The following is a 20776-nucleotide window of genomic DNA, read 5'->3' on the forward strand; positions in this document are numbered from 1 at the left end:
GTTCACCTGTATGTCCTCTTTGGAGAAATGTCTATTAAGGTCCTCTGCCCACTTTTTAATTACGTTTTTTTGTTGATTTTTTTGGATTTTTTTTTTTTTTTGGTATTGAGTTGCAGGAGTTCTTTATAAATTTTGGACATTAACCCGTTATTGGATATATCATTGATGAATATCTTTTCCCATTTAGTAGGCTGTCTTTTCATTTTGTTGATGATGTCCTTTGCTGTGCAAAAACTTTAGTTTGATGTAGTCCCATTTGCTTATTTTTTTCTTTTGTTTCCCTTGCCGAGGAGATACGGAGATATACAGAAAAAAATATTACTAAGAGCAATGTCAGAGAGTTTACTACTTATGTTGTCTTCTAGTTTTATGGTTTTGGGTCTTACATTTAAGTCTTTAATCCATTTTGAGTTTATTCTTGTATGTGGTATAAGAAAGTGGTCCGGTTTCATTTTTTTGCATGTATCTGTCCAATTTTCCCAATGTCATTTATTGAATAGACTGTCTTTACCCCACTGCATATTCTTGCCTTCTTTGTCATAGATTAAATGACAATACAGGTGTGGGTTTATTTCTGGGATCTCTATTCTCTTCCATTGATCTACGTGTCTGTTTTTATGTCGGTACCATATTGCTAAAAGCACAAAGTTTTATGCTATTCTAGTAGATGATCTTATTTTGAAAATCTGGACATACATAGCTTTTCTCTTATTTTAAATTATCTCCTAAGGAGTCAATGATTATAAGATTTAAGACTTTTGAAACTTACTGCCAAAATGGTTTCCAAAGGAGCTGTATGTTATACTTCATATTGCCACCATCACTAAATACCAGGGGTGCCAAAAGGATGTATACTTTGGTCAAGGTTGCTCAAGCAGTACTTCGCCATAATCAGAAGTGTCTGGACGGTGATGGTAACCACTTTGAGCACCTCTTTTAATTGCAGAAGTCAAACGTGACTTGTATTCATCTTTTGTAATTGGTATATATTGAGTATAACAATTTTAATACAGTTTTCATTTCTTCAAATGTGTATACATTTTTTGGCAACCACTGTATTTCACAAACACTAGACATTTACTTTACCATCTTTATAAATAAGTACAAATTAAATGTTAAATAGTATCATGATAATTATAATTTGCATTTTTAGGGTATTAACAAAGCTAAACATTCCCCCCCTCCCTTTTAAAGTTTTTCTCCTAGAAGGGTAACATATATACTGTATTTCCCCGAAAATAAGGCCAGGTTCTTATATTAATTTTTGCTCCAAAAGACTCATTAGGGAGTATTTTCAGGGGATGTCTTATTTTTTCATGTACAACAATCTACATTTATTCAAATACAGTCATGTCATCTTCTTCTGGAACATCGTCATAACACTAAATGCATCAGTCTGGTTGACGATCTTAACTGGGGTTTATTTTCAGGGTAGATCGTATTTTCGGGGAAACATGGTATTAGTAGGAAATAAGGGATATGGAGCCAGACAAATGTGAATTCAAATTCCAGCTCCTTCTTACTTTAGGGATTGAATTTGTAAAATATATTATACCATTCCAAGCCTTATTATTATATCTTTCTCTTAGAAGTAGAAACGTTTATTATGTAACTTTGTTAGGATTAAATAACATTTGTAAACTTCCTGGCAATAAGCAAGGCGGCTCAATGAAAATCAGTTCTCTCCTCCCTCAATCTACTTGAATTCAAATTCTTTGTTAATATATCTTTTGTAAGTAGTTAAGAGCATCAGCTCTGTAGTCAGACAAAGGTTTAAATTCTAGCTCCACACATCTATTTATAGTGTGATATTAGGCAAATTATTTAACTTCATTTGCCTCTGTTTTCTAATCTATAAAATGGGGACAATAACAGTATCTACCTTCAAAGGCTACCGTGGGAATTACATAAGAATAATATAATATGCTTGAGCACCACGGCTGATATACAGTGGTAAATAAATGTCAGATACCAGTATTATTTTCCTTTTGTTCTAGTTTACAAAACACAAATTATTTCATCTGGATCTCATAACTATGAATAAAGCACACATTCATACAACAAATATTTATTCAATACTTACTATGTGCCAGGCAGATATTCCCTTTTTCCAGCAAAGGAAACAAACTTATAAAACCTACTGGATTTGCCAGAAGGATCTGGTAAATGGCAGAGAGAAGTTCCAAACCCAACTCCTCTCAGTCTAAGGCCATCTGCCCTTTCTGGTTGTTATGTTTCAATGTCTCAAATATTTAACTCTTTAACCTTATCTGTAATTTTTGTTTTGCCTTTTCTACTTGAAAAGAATTCTCCTTGACAGGAAAGAAAATCAAATAATTATATTTTCACATCTGTTAACAAGTCATCATCTGTCTCAGTGTCTGAGTCTTCTTCTCTTAACGCTCTGAATGTTACAAAAAGGCCCTCCCTACGGTGCTTTCTGCATTGTTTGCAGGCTTCTGTTAGCGGTGGGTTTTGACCTTCCATTTTTATGTTTCTGTTACTATCCATGACTAAAGAGCCTTTCTCCCAATTTTAGAATTTTAGCTAGTCAGAAAGCATTCTGTATTTTTCATTGGCATGTCTCTCATTTATACACTCAGAATTTCAATGTGACTCACAGGTCAAGTGCTGCCTTTCCTTTGAAGAGCTCAATCTATCCTTCATGTCAATCAAGATTCCGAGGCCTGTTTTCATAAAGTTGAGGATAAATATCTACACTCAGAATTCTCTTACTTGTGTATTACAAACTTTGATGACAAGGTCATTTTCTTTAAAGGTTCTTGTCAAATATACATTATTTACCTGTTCTCCAAGGTTAGTTACAACTAAATTCAAGAAGCAATTTATCTTATTGCTTTTCCAGATCTTTTTAAACATAAAACTGTCAGCATATACATTCATTTATTCATTCATTTAATGAATATGGAGTGCCTACTATGAGTCGGGCATTATTTTAGGAGTTTAGCAGTGAGAAAACAAAGCTTCTGTTCTTGTCGGGCTCACATACATTAGCAGGGAAGATAATTAACAAATGAGTACAGAATACAATGTCAGATAGTGTTGCTGTAAAGACAACAGCAATGACTGAAAATGACAGAAAATTTCATCTTATTAGATGCCCCAGAAAGATTTCTCTGAGGAGGCATTTGAGCCAAGAATTGAATGACAAGAGAGAATAGGCCAAGAGAGGATCCTAAGTGTGAGGTCTGGGGGAAGACTGTCACAGACACAAGAAAGAGTAAATAAAAGTCTTGGAGCAGAAAAAGTTCAGCATGGTTGAAAATAGTTAGAAGGATAAAAGAATAGTATGGAAAGAATAAAAAGGAATATAAAAACAGTTGTGTGGGAGACTCTTAAAATTTTTCTTTAACATCATAGTTAAATTTTGTTATAATCTTCAAAGGTTATTATTAAACATTAACCACATTTAAAAACATACTTTGAGCAGAAAACCAGATATAATCACTATCATATCTTGCCTGTGACAATTTTCTTACTTGTTTTATAAAAGCAATCATCCATACCTTCTATCAGGCTAAATGATCTGCTGACAGTCTCGTAACAATGACAATAATTTCTCTCCTTTAGCGCTCTTAAATTTATTCCATATGCTTCATGAATTTTCTGAGTGTTTAACTGTTAACATTTTTGAATTCCACTCATGCAAGATTTCTGATAAATCTGATTCTGGCGGGTTTTTCTTTGTCCTTTAGTTTTTTATGGGTATGAAAGACAGAACATTTCACTACATGGGGTTAGTCACGTGACTGCTTAATAGTATAACTCTCTGCCTACCCGAGGCTCCCAGGACTGTTTAATGACTTCCTGCTAAATGACACTTTCGATAGAGTCCCCCTTTCTCTTTGGTTGAAGGCCTGTAAAGAGGCTACAGCTTTCATAATCAGCCAGACCTCTAATTTAAGTAGATTCTCCAAGTTTTCTAGCACAGAAGATAAAGAATATGAATTGTCTTTCCATTCTTCTGGGGTGTCTCTGTTCTCCACCTCCACTTTCCACAAGAACTGTTGCCTAATTTGTTTGGGTAATTTAAAGACAACTAATAGCCTAGAAATTTTATCTCATTAATCTACAGTCCTTTCCAATACAAAGTTCTTGATTCTAGTCTAATAATTCTCATGAGTACCTTTTCTTTTTCTAGAAAGTATCTTACAATTTATTTAAGGAGTCCAATGGTACTCTGAATGGTTAAACGGGAAATTGGGCCAATATGAGGATTTTCAGAAGGATTTTTTCCGCTTATTCTATGTTTTTTATACTTATCATGGAAATCTTCAAACATACAAAAAGTAGAGAACAATAGGATATACTTCCATTTCCCAACACTCATCTTCAACAATTATTATATGGCCAACTTAGTTTCATCTAAAACTTCCCCCACTCTCCACTGCTTACCTAGTAGACTCTTTTCTTAAAACAAATCCAGATAATACATTTCATTTTAAGGAGATTCCAATCGGCATAACATGTGACCTGGTAACCCAACATCTTTCAAAGCCTTGAAGGCAAGTTCTAAGTTTCTAAGTTTCTAAGTTTCCTCTAGGTTACAGAGTGGACAACACATTTTCCAGGTACATTAATTTACCGAAAAGTATTTTTCTTCATGTCTGTTACAAACTATATAACTAATTACAATGATTATTCCTGGATTTCTAGTGTCTGTTGTCATCGCAGACCATTACCCCAAATAAATTTACTTGGAATTTAACAGCACAGACACTAGATGGCCTAACATATATAAATTATTTCACAGATCTTAAAAAAAAACCTTGAAAAAACAGAATATTATTATATGTATGCGTAGATCTAAAATCCCACTTACACTGAAATGGTAGGCCTTTTGACAAGATGTCAAAACAGCCATATACAAACTACAGAGCACACAGGCTAAAATTCTGAAAGGTGTTTATGCCAGAAAACATTTTACCTTTTTAAAAAATGCAGTTTGCATAATATAGCAAATTTTAATGTTAAAATCAGTTATTCATCATAAATACCATCCTTTACTTAAAAACATAATTAAATGAGAAGCACTTTGTACAAATGTGTATCAAGAATCTCTAGTGGACTACTTACAGCTCTGACTCGAAGAAGATGTGAGATGACAGACTGTAGTTCATCACTGTAGTGCTTTAGTTCAGTAAATCTCCTGAAACAGGAAACATAACACATCATTTTTCACATGAAAACACATCAGAAATTGAAAGACAAAACAGTACAGTTGACTTTTGAACAACACAGGTTTGAACTGCGCAGGTCCACTTAAATGTGGCTTTTTTTCAATAAATATTGGAAATGTGTTTTCTCTTCCTTATAATTTTAATAACATTTTCTTTTTTCTAGCTTACTTTAAGAATACAGTATATAATACATATAACATACAAAATATGTGTTAATAGATTGTTTATGTTACTGGTAAAACTTCTGGTTAACAGTAGGCCATCAGTAGTTAAGTTCTGGGGGAGTCAAAAGTAATATGCAGATTTTCAACTGCGGGAGGGTGTCGGCGTCCCTAAATCCTGTGTTGTTCAAGGATCAACTGTAGTTCCTGAGAATAAAACTGATTCTATTTAACTATATGCTGGCCTTGAAGATTTACACACCTATACAAATTCAAAAAATTCTAAAATAAAACCATACTTTCTTTTGATATTTTTAACGCCAGGTAAAGATGTCATACTTCATGATTTGTACTGTGGGACTGAGAGATAGTATTTGTTGGTATGAAAAATTACTTGAAAACAAACGTAAAAAATTCATGGTGCTAAAAGAATCTTATGGTGCAGCCCTACTCATGGTCCCTAACCTCAATCTTAATGCTGCTCAGTAATCTGTTTCCCTAATCTAATAGGTGGCATTCTCCATTAAGACCTAAAATTCTGAGACCACCACCTGTCATTCTCCAACCTAGCTTCAAAGATTAAACAGAAGTCATCAGATAGGAACTACCTCCACCCCCACTTCTTTTCATCAAGTTAAGAAACTTCCCAGTATGTACATCTATTATTTCCTCCCTCCCTGTAGCATCCTTCTTCCCATCCAATACACTGGATTCTATCTCAGCTACATTCCATATTCCTATTTTCTGACTTCCTCTCTCTATAAGCTCCTTCTGATTAGTATATCAATTAATTTAGGTCTCTCCTAGATTAAAACACACACACACACACACACACACACACACACCTTCGACAACACACCCAACTGTTGACACCTTCTCAATACCCATGCCTTTCACAACCACACTTTCACCTCTCTAGCAATAACCATTTCTTCCCTTCCCATTCACTGCTCAGCCTACTAGAATCTAGTTTTGCCTCCAGCACTGTAGTGGAGAAATATTCCTGACAAAGTCACCCACTATTTTCATGTTGCTAAAATCCACTAATATACTTTAGTCCTCATCTTACTTGATCCTTCCAGCAATGTAACAGCTCACCTCACCCTCCTCAAAAATGTGTTCCCTTGACATCGGTGTCATTTTCTTACGATCTTCCTTTTATTCTCTGGTAACTTCTAACGTCTCTTCTGCAATACTCACTTCCTTCAATCATCTCTTACACCCCAACTTTGAGTGCAAAGAACTCCTGAAGTGTTTGTTAAAAACACTACTGAGAGTTTCTCAGTGAGCACACAGAGGTCCCATGGGACTCAGGAATCTGAATTTATAACAAGCTCACCCACAGGATTCAGATGCTGGTAATTCTCAGATGACACTTTGGAAAACGCTCTAAAAGTGTTGGCTTCTTTAGGGTTCAGTCCTAGGTCCTCAGTTGTCTTAAAATCAATCTTTCAATCTACACACCCTGACTTACCACTCACAAAGCTTCAGAATTATGATTGATATGCTGCTGAATTCCAGATTTCTACCTCCAGCTCCAACTCTCTCTCCTAAACTCCAGATCTATAAAGCCAACTGACTAGCAGACATTTGTATGTGCTCAAATGCAAAGCTCAACTTATCCTCTTCTATCTCCCCAAATCTTTCTCCCCTCTGTCCCCACTTTAAAGAAGTAAACCTGGGTGCCGTCGTATTTCCTTCCCCTCTCTTTCATCCTACATGTTCTACAGAACACTCTCCTAAATATTGTCCAAATATTGTCTAAATATTGCCACATAAAAGTAGAAGACTCAAGGTCCTCTCCTCATTGCTCTTAACAGTCTATTTTTAATAAAGATAAACATGCATAAAGCAAGTATCACTTTGGCAATCCCTCTGAAACAATCTTTCTGGTTTTCTAGAGTTTAAGAAAGAATGGAATAAAAGCATTTTAGTGATGTAAACTATTTTAGTAATGGCATGAATAATAACTAATCTATTGGGCCAGCTAGACCTAGAAGAGATTCTGTACATTAAGGATCTGTTAGGGGGGTAGCTGGTTAGCTCAGTTGGTTAGAGCATGGTGCTAACAACACCAAGGTTGCAGGTTCGGTCCCCTCATGGGCCACTGTGAGCTGCACCCTCCTTAAAAAAAATTTAAATAAATTGAATGAACATTTTTAGAAAAAGAATCTGTTATAACAATGATGTAGGCAATTCTCTTATCTAGTACTTCAGACAAATTCTATTACTAATTACACATTATACATTTTAACAAGAACTTAGAAGCAAAAAACTGCTTTGGTTATATTATTGGTCATATCACATTTAAAATTTCATATAGTCATGCGCCATTTAACAACGGGGTAAGTCCTGAGAAAGGTGCTAGGTGATCTTATCGTTGTGTGAATCTACCCAAACCTCAATGGCATAGCCTATTGCACCTAGGCTACAAGCCTGTACAGCATGTCACTATATAAAATACAAGATTAAATCAAGCACAAGAGAAAATAATGCAATCAACAGATGGAGTAAACACGAGGTGTATGAGGCCGCTGCCAACGTAACACGGAACGTTCTTTTACAGCAAACTTTTTTTTAATATGTAGAAAGAGTACAGTCTAAAATAACAAGCAGTGTAGTAACGTAAATACGTATACCGGTAACACAGGTGTTTATTACCAAGTATTATGTCCTGCACATAATTGTACGGCTGTACTTTCATACGACTGGCAGCGCAGTCGGTTTGGTTACAGCAGCGTCACCACAGACATGTCCGTCATGCCTTACGGCATTTATGACGGCTACAGTTATCACTGGGATATAGGAATTTTTCAGCTCCATTATAAGCTTATGGGACTGCTATCGTATATGCGGTGCATTTTTGACTAAAATGTTGTTATGTGGCGCATAACTATATGTAACATGAATATTAAATAAAATTTAGCAATCACAAGAACCTGGTTCTTGAGAACCAGCAAAGGGAAGACAAACATTCAACTGACAAAATACTGATATATTAATTATTAAATTAATTTAATAATAATATATATATTAAAATGTTAATTTAAAAGGTCTCAGCTACATGCTCCTCAAATGCAAGTAGTACATCCATCAATGTGATAAACTTTACTTATAAGGTCTTCCAAAGCTATTTTTGGAGGGTAACATAATTTTAGTTCTTAACCTAGAGAACATCGTTTAGATATCATGGATGTCATTATAACCCTTAAAAAAAAACCTAGTGGAACCTTAAATGCATATCACAAAGTGAAAGAAGCCAATCTGAAAAGACTACATACTGTATGATAGGACTTTCTGGAAAAGGTAAAACCATGGAGACAGTAAACAGATCAGTAGTTGCAGGACTAACTGGCAGGGAGGGATAAACAGGCAGTGCGAAGAGGATTTTTAGGGCACTGAAAATGCTTTGTATGATACTATAATGATGCACACATGTCATTATACATTTGTCAAAACCCATATAATGTACACCACCAAGAGTGAACCCTAATGTCAACTATGGACTTTGGGTGATAATGATGTGTCCATCAATGTAGGTTCCTCAATTTTAACAAACGTACTCTCTGGTGAGGGTGCTGATGGAGTGGGAGAGGCTGTGCGTGCGTATGTGGTGGCTGTTCACGTGTAGGGGCAGAGGGCACATGGGAGTCTGTACTTTCTGCTGATTTTGCTGTGAACCTAAAACTAAGAAATAAAGTCCATTAAAACAACAACAACAACAAAAACACCTCAATGGTTACCATCACAATTTCCTAATTAACAAAACTTTAAAATATTTATTATTTTATACTCAAAATGTATATTAAAAAACCAGAGGCATTATATTAACGTATTACAGTTTATAAAGTCAGGCACAATAGGCTATCAGAATATGCAAACTTGGCCTTTGTCTGCTAAGTACTTAGAAATTAAGGCTGAAGACCTAACTAGAGAAATTCTAACAGACCTCATAAACTTAGTCTCCAAAAATGGAAAAGCCTCATCTGCCCAAGTACACTTCTATGAAAAACTCAGATGAACCACATGCCAGGTAAAGGTCCATATAATGAAGAGCCTGAATTATCCACCACTTTCTGAGAATGAGAGAAACCAAAATCTTAAGAAATACCTAAATCCCATCTTAAGAAAAGTTATTTCTGAATATACTAGTTTCCTTTAAATTAGAAATGCTCTCACAAACACCAAACTGATGTTAATGATGTCAAATAATTGTCATATAAATATATCTCTGTCAGGATTATACTAGTATACATTTATCAAGTTTCCTTGGTAAGCAAAGTAGAAAGTTTATTAAAATATATAATCTTATCTTGAGCTTTGTACATTTTTGACAAGCAAATTCATACAAGAAAAGCTATTTTATGTGAAATTCAAATTGTTTTTCTCATTTTTCTTATATCTTCAACAACATTTAATAAATCCTTCTAGGAAAAAAGCAGTGGTTTAACTTTCTAAAACTTCAGACACTTAAAACCCTCACCCCAATAAAGTCATCAAATTTCAAAATCAGTTTGACACTATATAAGGATTTCACTAAATGTGAATTACTATTTAAAATATTTAGCAAATAAAGTGCATACATTCAGAAATGAAAAATTAAATCGATTTATAGGCACCATTCAAAACAACATTGTAACTGTTATTAAAACAAAACCTTACTTGTCTGGGTTTTTCACTCTGAATGTTGCATTAAGCGCTTTTAACCTGGAGTCTGCCTGGAAAAAATAATTTATTCACTTAATACAATTATATTTCAGGGTAAATCCAAACAGTTTTATTTTCTTTTTAGAATTAAGATGCTCAAGTACAGTTTTCTTCACATCATTTGTGTCAAACACATTCAACATTCCTAAAAAAACAACTTAGTAGTTATTTTTGAAACCACTACAAAAATGTTACAAATTAAACTGAATACATGGCATTCAATGATATCAAAGTAAAACAACTGTAAACACCAACATGCTAATAGGCACATAGCTCTGCATTATTGTAACTCAGACTAGATCCTGTGAAAAAAGTTTAATTTTTCTCTAAATCAAGAAAAGCAATAATCGATAAACTAAATAAAAGTACTGCTTTGAAGCTTGTGTATTACTGAAGGTAGTTCTCAGATGGAATCCAAACCAAATGTACATTGGCTTTTCTCATTTTCATGATCAGTATTTTAGAAAATGTGGAAACGCCTGAAGTAATATTGTATTAAAGTAAAACAAGATAGATAACACCCAAGTTCTTTCTAGCTGGCAGAAAGTGTTACAAGACAACACAACTTTTTAATCATCTTTTCATATTTCTAGATAACTGATGTCAAAGGAGAAACAGAAGGATCAACACTAAATAATAATTTCAATGTATAAATTTATAGTTAATATATCCAAATCTATCCTAAGTTCTCATAAAAAACAAAACAAAAACAAAAAAAACACCAAATTCCTTTTCTGACCAAGCACAGAAACTACAGCATTCAGTAACAGGTAGCTCAATCAAGAATCGATTTCATAATGTGGTTTAGTCACTGAAAATTTTATATTATTCCAACTTCTAATCCACAATTACAAATATTCCCAAAATAATAAAGCAGACAAAACAGAGCAAAAATACTAGGGCTCCCCACATTACTTGGCTAAGAAAATTTAAAAATGCAACAAATATGCTAGTCCATAAACTCAGCCTCCTAGAACTTCAGACCAAAAGAAATTCAGAAGCATCTAGATTATCTAAAGAATCTTAATTTGTCACTGATTTCAGTGTATTCTCTTATTTCTAAAATCAGTTTTTTCACCAATTCTTGGCCTTATTTACATCTCAAGTGCAAATGAGCTAATAATGGAAAAAGTCCTTACAAATAAAAGCACCTATAAATTTAAGTCATATGTTACTTCCTAACGTCCTTTAAGTAATATCACTAAGTAAAGTGTTAAGGACTTTATAGTCACATGCAAATATGATTCTTTAAATGAGGATGAAATTACATAAAAACCATCAGTAAAAAAAGAAAATTTTCATTTGTACCTTTTCTTCAATTTCATATTTTTAACACCACCAATTTATTTTTCACTTTTAATATCACCAATGTATCAATTTAGAAGTCATATAAAATGTAAACTATCCTACCCTTCGCTTACCAAACATTCCATCAGGTCCATCACAACACCCACCTCAATCTGCTTCATTATTTCACAAGATCCCATAAAAAGAAGTTGCCTAAAATGTCACCAAACCAGAAACTTCTCCCCAAAGCTAGATCTCTAAAAAACTACCTTGACTGTTCTAAATCTGACAGGTTATCATTGATCTTATCAGATTCCCCATTAAATATCTAAAGAAGCCCTCCCAGAAGCACAAACTTCTAGATATAAAATAAGTCGTGGGGATGTAATGGATAGCATAGGAATAGAGTCAAAAATATCCTAACTTTGTACAGTGGCAGATACTAGACTTACTGTGGTAATCACTTTGTAAGGTGTATACATTTTGAGTCACTATGTTGTATACCTGAAACTAATATAATATTGCATATCAACTATAATTAGAAATAAATTAATTTTAAAAATAGAATTAAAAAGCCCTACATCCTTGTTTCATACCACCCTGTTTTATTTCCTTTAACATACCAATATCTGAAATCATCTTAACTGTTTCTTAGCTGTCCACTAGACTGTAAGAGTTACGCGTAAACACACTGTGAGCGGTGCTCCCTGGACTTGCACAAAGGCTGCCATGGCAATACTTGACTCTGCTTTCTACTTTGTTCGTTGCTGTATCCCAATGTCTCACAGTGCCTGGCACAACAGAGACATGCAATACAAGGTGTCATCACAAAATACAGTGAATGCTGCTGCCGAGTGCCATCCAACGGAAAGGCAGGGATCTTCAATACAGGAAGCAGCGTATTGAACCTTAGTAACAGTGTGTGACAAGTTTCAACTTGTTCGGTGCAGTCAGTCGGGTGAGAGCTGCGGTTGAGAGAAGGTGTGGTGGCTGAGAGAAGGTATGTTTTAAAGTGTGCCACAAATCATCCTCCATCATGACAAGGCTCCGTGTCACACTCTGCTTCTGGTATGGCAATTTCTGTCAAATAAAAACACTACAGTGTGTCCTCATCCACCTTATTCACCAGATATGGCACTGTACAACTTCTGGCTCTTCCGCAAAGTCAAAATGATTCAGGACATCAAGGCAACCACACAGCGCAACTATAAAGACTCGCGAAAGAAGATTTCCAGAACTGCTTCAGAAAGGGACAAGAACCATGGGATAAGTGTGTTCGAAGTGAGGGTGAGTATTCGGAGGGGGATTACTGGCACTGTGTCTTTTATTGTAGTAAATTTTTAAAAACATTCACCGTATTTTTAGATCACACCTCGTAAGTATCAGCTGAATGGAAAATAACCCTGACTCTTCTATATAGCTCCAAATTACCACCTTTCCCATGTTCTCCTTTAAAACCCACCTCCCTCTCCCTTTCCAATTCCTATTACGTACTTTCCTTTCCTTGTCCTGGACCTTATCTTTCCTTTATTTCATTTCCTGATTCTTACCTTCCTCCAAACCTCGCCTAGGAAACCACCACCCAAGTTGGCCTCTCTCTAACACAGGACCCATAGGTTGACTCCATCTCGGGTTTCTTATTACTCAGGTCTCAGCTCAAATGTTACCTCTTCAACCACATGACCCAGCTTGCCCAGGACAGTCCTGGTTTACGCCTGCTATCCTAGTCTAATTTTTACAATGCCTCTTTTTACTCTCAAAAGTATCTCCATTTTGTCACCTATCTCAAAATAATGCCTGGGAAAAAATCTCTGCTGTCACATTGTTACACAATGATGATTTATTTCCTTAATATCATTTACAACTACTTAAAAGTATCTTATTTAAATTTAATTTGTCTCCAACTACTAAAATACATATGCCATAAGAACATGGAGCTTCTGAATGTTTCCAGATCATTCACTAGTGTATCCACAGCACCTAATGTACCTGACACTGTGGGCACCCAGCATTTGGAATCTCCACATCAGCTCTCTTGGAGTTCCTGTGCAGTACACAGATTAAGAGAGATCCTACGGGCCTAGATCTTCGTTCTGGCAGTCTCTGCTCCAAGCAACAGACAGGGTTCTGGATTCTTCTGAGTCAGCCTAAATTCATTTCAGGTTTAGGCATATGAACAACATTTCTTTTCATGTAAGTAATTTATTGAGTTAACCAAGGTAAAATGATTACTTTGAACTCATTAGTTTATGTTATATGTTCATTACGCTAGAGATAAACTCTGTTCTCCTTTCACTAAATTGATTAATGAGTATTATATAAATATTTAAGAAAAAAGAATGCCAATATACAGCAGTGATGAAAAGATTTGTTGTTCATACTTATGTTAAATAGAGCACAGATAAAAAGAAACTAAATTTTTATAATTATTTTGCTGGGTATAATAAATAATTACTCTAAGATTTAAGAAAACATTAATCTGGTAGGCCCAAACTAGAGATTAAATTAAACATGTCTGAAAAAAGGAAAATTAAAGTAACCTGACATTTCATTTTAATGTGAGGATGACAATCCAATAGCCAAGGTCAAATATTCTTGTAAAATTATAAATATTTGGTCTGATTCAGAATCATCTCATTTTCACTGAAATATAGTTTCCAACACTTCATTTACCAACCATTTTTATATATATTAATTACATACCTAATAGGTGAAAACAGAGGTAATATGGGATGGTAATTAAGGAGGGCTTTGATTTAGGCCTAGACTTGGATTCAGACTCCATCTCTTATAACTATGTGATCTTGGATAAGTCAATTTCTAGAGTTCCTCATCTAAAATATCGGAATAATACTGAACTAACCTCAAAGGTACTGAGGTAATACTTAGTGGGGGGAAAAACCCACAGTATATTACAGTACAATGCTTAGCACACAATAAACACACAAGTATAATGCTAATAATAGTCAGATAAGATACTCCTTTAGATTCTAAAAAACTTTTTCTTTTCTTTTTTTTTTTTTTTACCATTGTTGGCACTCTTTCTAAAATTATCTTCCTAAAAACTACTCTTACCTATCACCTTGCAGCAATGGTTGTCAAATTTTAGGGGAGTGAGAATCAATATGTCTGGGATGAACTCTAGGATTCAGTATTTTGAACAAACAATCCCAACAAACTTAGATGCACAAAGCTGGCTGGTCCCACTTGAAGAAAAAGTGAATTTAAAAAAAAAAAATAACTAGCTGCATGCTAAAGTAAAAGGAAGAAAGCATCACTGAATTACGAATACACAGCAAGCATAATTCAATCTTTTCTTCCTGAGGCCTCCAGGTAGCCACTATAAACAACTAATACTGAACCATCTGTGATTGTAGTAAAGCTCTAGGAGCTACCCAGGTACATGGGGCTTTGGCCCCAATACTGCAGGGTTTGATTCTCATATCACTGTTATCACTTCTTGCTATCAGGCTCAGCTGTCAATTTTCACTATGGTCACAGTGTGCCTGTCTCCAATAGTATTACTGACTTTTAGACCTTTTAATATTTCTTCTAATATGTTGTAACCTAGAAATTAGCCAAGTCTGTTTGAATTACTATAATAAAATTAAGTGGGTTCTACCATTAAAGGACCAAAGTATTTCTGTAAGTATAGTAGTAAGACTTACTATATTCATCTGGACATCTCAGAAGTCAATTTTGCTTAAATCCCAACTTTCAACTGTGGTCAGGTTAGTTGTAACTGCCAAACATGACCTCCAGATAAATGAAAGGTAACTATATATATGTAAATGTATATGTATACATATACATATATGCAACATCATATTCATATGTTTGTATAGTATGAATGCATGTACATATGTGTTTGAAGGTCCAAAAAGATCTCATTTCCTTAATGGAAAGGACTTAAAACAAGAAACAGACACAATAAAATAAGGAATACAGCAAGACACATAGATTTCCAAATTCTCTCCATACATTTTATTTCTGGTCCATGACTTTTCAAATTATTTATATTGTATATTAAGTATTATTACTTTTCAAAGACTTTATAAAATAAAACCAAGATTTTACCATAAGGCTACCCAGATATGATATATTATATATGAACACTTAAACCTACACACAAGATTCAAAGCATTCTGTAAACAGCATAGTCTATATGGATGGAGAAATTCAAGAATTTTCTCAAGGTTACCAAAATCATGACCAAAAATTGGGTTCAAGGACAAACAACTGATAACTAGTTAATAAACTAATGACTAAATAAATCAATGACTAAAAAGTTTAAAATTTTCCATTATATAAAGAGACATCACCAAAACAATTATATTTTAGTTTCCTCTTTTCCTTATTTTAGCTCCTAACATCTTAGAGTAGTTCTCAGAAAACCCTATCAAAATACAATTTTTTAAAGTTTAGAGTTATTTCAAATCCATCTCGAAACTAAAATTCTAGTATTCTCTCTGAGCACCATAAAGTACTATGTACAGCTAAGAAAATTCTAATTTTTTCATGTTGACAGAATTAGATACCTGATCATATTTTCTGTGCAGAAAAATGTTTTCTCTTCCTAGTTTGTTTTTTGTGCTAAATTTCAAATAACTAATATTGCAATTCATAAATCTCTAGGGGGTGTGTTTTTATAATTACTGTAAAGACATTTTGTTCTTCTCACCTAGACCCATTGAACTTTTGTTACTGTATTATCATGTGAATCACGCATCAATGTATTATATCAATTTACATTTTTTTAATTATTCAATTTACACAAGAGATGAAGACTTTCAAAAATGTGCAACAATCAGTGTTACTTTTGGGGACAACAGCGAGAGCAGAGTGGAGTTAGGGGTGGCCATTTTACCACCATTTCAATTTTTAGATAACAATTTCACTCCCTAATACTAATTCTAATGACTAAACTTGAAAAGCTGTACAAAAACTAAATAAGCCTATATCACTAACAAATGCTAATTCAAAATGACTCTGGTGCAACTCAAAATTGGCCAGCATGTCCCAGTAGAAAGAAGAAACATGACTGATGGCTCATCATTTAGTTTATTTACTATGATTGGAAAACTCAAGCTCAATTCTTCAGAAATGTTTTTCATATCTGATAAAGAGTAAGCAATTATGGGGGGACACCATTGCCAAATGGCAGTGGTAAGAACAGAGGGAAGAAAAAAGAAAAAAGTGATGCAAAGTATAATATGAGTAAAACGTGGGACAACTCTACAGCTTGCGTTTAAATTACTGCTTCAAAATGTTCTTTCCCAATAGAACTAAATTCATAAATATGCTATTATAATATCACTAGTAACTAAAATCACACAAATCAAAATTACATTGCAGTGTTTCTTTGAAAACCTTACCCAACGATATTAGATGCAAAGTCTATTTCAAACATTCACTCATTCAATAAATACCAAGTACTCGTTAAGCGCATGGCCTGTGCTGGCGATTGTAAAGGAACACGGCAAATTATTTCATACAAATGTTCTTACCTTCAGCTGAAACCCAGTTTCATTCACAGTCTCCTTCCAGTTACCTTCCTGGAAATTACAAGTTCATTTTAGAAATCATTGCAAAATAATACAACATAAGGTACATTCCAAATTAAGTAAAACACCTATCGTTCTATTCTTCTTTTAGGGAAGATGGGATAGATAGGATGGATGGATGGATGGATGGATGGATGGATAAAATAAATCTTTTCGCTTCAAAATTAAATACCCAATACTGATTCCAAAAGATTAACAAAAGATGAACCCAAGATTTTACAACTTGGGCTTCAAAAAATTAAAGACTAACTTTGACATCATTTAAGTGATACCAAAAAGTACTATTTTCAGTATCTTTAAGTATAAAAACGTTAGCCAAAAGAATGATGTAGCCAATAATTTTGAAATTCAAAACAAAGAATGTATTCAAATGAACAAAACTGCTCCAAAAGGATCCTTAAGATAGCATTCCAACTAGACTTACAGGGTGATCACTCTGTAAGTTATATAAATGTCTAATCACTATGTTGTACACCTGAAACTGATATGTCAACTGCAATTAAAAAATAAAAATAAAAATTTTTAAAGAATAAGGATTCCACAATTTAAAATTTAAAAAATCCCAATTCAAATGAATTTTTTTAAAAAACTAAATAAATAAAAGAAAAATACCTGTGTTAAAAACAAATAGAAGATTTTGTCTCTACAAAGGATGGGATGTGAAGCAACTCTCAAAAGGAAGTTTTCTAAACCAATTCGTCGTCTTTCCACAAAATCCGGGTCCATATTGTCAGCAGAGAGTTTATGCCAAACAAATTCTGCCTAGGTAAACAAAATAATCATGAAGAATAGTCTCAACGTTAAATACTTCTTAACTATACTGCCATTTCACTTCTTACCCTTTTTTCTGGTAGAGGTGGCACAACAATATGTGGATAGTAAACTAAAAGGTAGTTTCTCAACAACTCAAATTCACTATACCGCCTCCATAGAGAGTCTGTGAGGACACTCTGACCATCAATATGTTCCACTGACCTGAAAAGAAATAGAATAAGATTTCTATTATTTTTTTAAAAAACGCAAATACATACACACAACCTCCTTTAAATTTTATAATTCCATTTACTGATGCTTATGAACCAGGCACTGAGTAAAGAACTTTCATGTTTTATCGTACTTAATCCTTACAACCTGACATTATGGCCCCCATTTACCAGTGAGGAAGCGGCTGCACGGCACGTGCTCCTCCCACAATCACACTGCTCTGTGGTACAATACTCAGAGTTTCTGATTCCAAAGCCCTCACTCCTAACCATTGCCCTTCTGTGATAGAAAACCTATTGGGCTCAAGAAAAGTAGTCATATTAGGAACATTCTAAAAGCTTCAGTGTACTTAGTCCATGTATAAGAATTGATTTTATACTACAGTGAAATCTGGCTTAGCTACTGTTGCATTAAATAAAAAGTATTTTTAACTGCACTTCTGCCACAATGCAAGAACATTCCTGCCGAAGACCAAGATACTGCAAAAATTTTGGTTTGAGGTTATAAATGAATCGGATGCATTCAAGAACCAGGAAATATCCTCAAAACAAAATGTTAATTAACTGGCGGGGGAAGATGTAAAAATTCATCTCTAGTCCTACCTTTAATGTAAAGAGCTGCAAGCAATGCCATGTCTCACCCATATAAGTTCAACTTATAGTTGGGGGAAGTTAGGGTAAAATCATATACAGGATATTTGAAATTATTTTGACGATTTAAGATTTCTGCTAGCATAATCACTGTTAGAAAGCATCAGTTTTCTTAACATTATCAGGACCTTCTTATTTTTCAATTGTCTGCTTGACAATAACATACAAGCCCTTCAAGAAACATGCATATAATCACAACTGCATTTGTACATTAGAGCATAAAAGGACAGAAGCTAAATCAGTCTCGGAATAAAGTCTTGAGAAAGTATATGAGTATATATACTATGTCATATTCAGCACAAAAGAGTCAATGTTTTTATTATTTATATATTAAGTTTGCCACTAAATTTTTATTGAATAGTAATAAAAAGAAACAAATTCTAAAATTCAAAATGCACAAATGGCTCCAATAGCAAAAATGATGGATTATTAAATCGTAATTCATTTTAAAGAATTGACCTAACCATTAACTATGATTAATATTATTCTAATTCAGATTTTCAACTTCAGTGGAAAAAAATATCTAGGTTCATATCAAAATTCACATTATTCAAAATCATTACCAACAGAACCCATATCTTCCTAATAAGTAGATAAACAGGTTCTAAGCAGTACACCTAAAAGACCTACTAAGTGTTCAAAAGAAAAAAGGCCACTTAAAGCAGGATCTAGTCATTGGAAACAGACCAAGAACAGACCACAAAACTACCCCATGTGTTCAATCACTTAAATATTTAGTAGCACATAATTGGTTTTACAAGCAACATCTAACATAACCCTCACAATAGCGTAAGATAGTATCATTATCCCCGTTTCACAAATTACTAAAAGAATTAAGTAATGATGTCATATTGCCTCCCAAACCACCAAGGCATTCTTACCTATTCTAAAAGAGGCATATTGTTATTTATTTTAAAAGGGTTTATCTTCTATGAACAGGAAAACACAAAACCTCTGGAAAAATTAAAAACCAGTGACCAGTGACTTTAGCCTTATCAATCTTAGCTTACTAAACTACAACACTATTGGCAATTGCTAAATGGGCTTTCTATTTGTATCCAAAGAGTAGGTAGGTAAGCTATATGATAAAAGTTCAACTTCTAGTTAACATCAAGGCTCAATATTTATATTGTTCAAGGTTATCTGAATAACACTAAATTACAGCAAGAATCTTATATAATTAAGAAATTCGTTCTATAGTTGTTGAAGATCAGTTAACCTTACAGGTATTTACAAAATAATCTACTCAAAACAGCAATTCTCAGAGAATATCTATATAATATGGAGTAGGCAAGAATTTCTCAAAATAGGGAAAACACAAATCATAAAGAAAAAAGTCAGCTAAATTTGACTCTTAAAATTTAAAGTCTTTGTACTTTAAAAGATAATCAAAAGTATGGTCCATGGCCCATCTGCTTCAAAAACAGCTAGAGTTTTGATTTAAAAATGTAAATTCCTGGACCCCATCCAAAACCCTGCAGCTGTTAATAAATTCTCCATATGATTCCTATATATTTCAAAGTCTGAGAACCAATTTTAAAATAAATTTATAATGAAACACAATGATAAAAGTCAACTCAATAATGCTTTTGTGTACCACACATTTACTTATGATCCACCTAAATATGTATTCAAAGTCTAGCTATGTTACTCAAGTATAGACACTTCTAACTTCCAGTTTCAAATTAGGATACTCAATTCATTTCAAAGTCAAGAGTAAACAACTATAAATTATTCCAGATTATGCAAATCAAGATACTCTCCCAGCAGTAAATTTCATCGCTCAACGGGGTAAAGAAATAGGCACATACTAAAATATCCTTATTAGTTCTAAAGTTAAATTTTTATTTGGAAAACTAGAGCTAATACTAATTTATGAAGTATGATTTTTTTTGTTTTAAGTGGCTAATTTAACTTAAAAAGAAGGAAACTCTCTCATGGCCTTTTTTTTTTAATCACCTTTCTAAAAATCTTTGTGATACACGTCACAAAATGAGCTAATTTTAAAAAGACACATCTTCTCTCTTTTCCTAAAATTCCTATTATACACAAATTTATCTAACTTTTAAAAGATTCTCTTTTATTTTTTTGGTAGAGAAAAGCAACTATATTTACAAAGAGGATTTTCAGAATTGTCTGAAGATTAAACGAATTTCACCAAGATTTTAACTTTCATTTTGGATCACAGACCTGGGAGAAAGCCTTGGAAAGTTTAGCCTTAA

The 20776-nt window shown here is 33.7% G+C and overlaps 1 protein-coding gene across 2 annotated transcripts in view; it reads right to left on the bottom strand.

Moving 5' to 3' along the window:
* SNX4 (sorting nexin 4) overlaps positions 1–20776 on the bottom strand; it is a 95511-nt gene that overhangs the window by 60580 nt on the left and 14155 nt on the right. For both annotated transcript variants that reach the window (XM_081076651.1, XM_081076650.1), the window contains exons 3-7: positions 17760–17895; positions 17533–17682; positions 16864–16911; positions 10025–10080; positions 5098–5170 (exon numbers count right to left, since the gene is read on the bottom strand). In XM_081076651.1, the coding sequence (XP_080932777.1) occupies positions 5098–5170; positions 10025–10080; positions 16864–16911; positions 17533–17682; positions 17760–17895 (463 nt within the window). The remainder of the gene's footprint in view (positions 1–5097; positions 5171–10024; positions 10081–16863; positions 16912–17532; positions 17683–17759; positions 17896–20776) is intronic.

The sequence above is a fragment of the Rhinolophus hipposideros genome (assembly GCF_964194185.1).
Source record: "Rhinolophus hipposideros genome assembly, chromosome: 2".
Lineage (NCBI taxonomy): Eukaryota > Metazoa > Chordata > Mammalia > Chiroptera > Rhinolophidae > Rhinolophus > Rhinolophus hipposideros.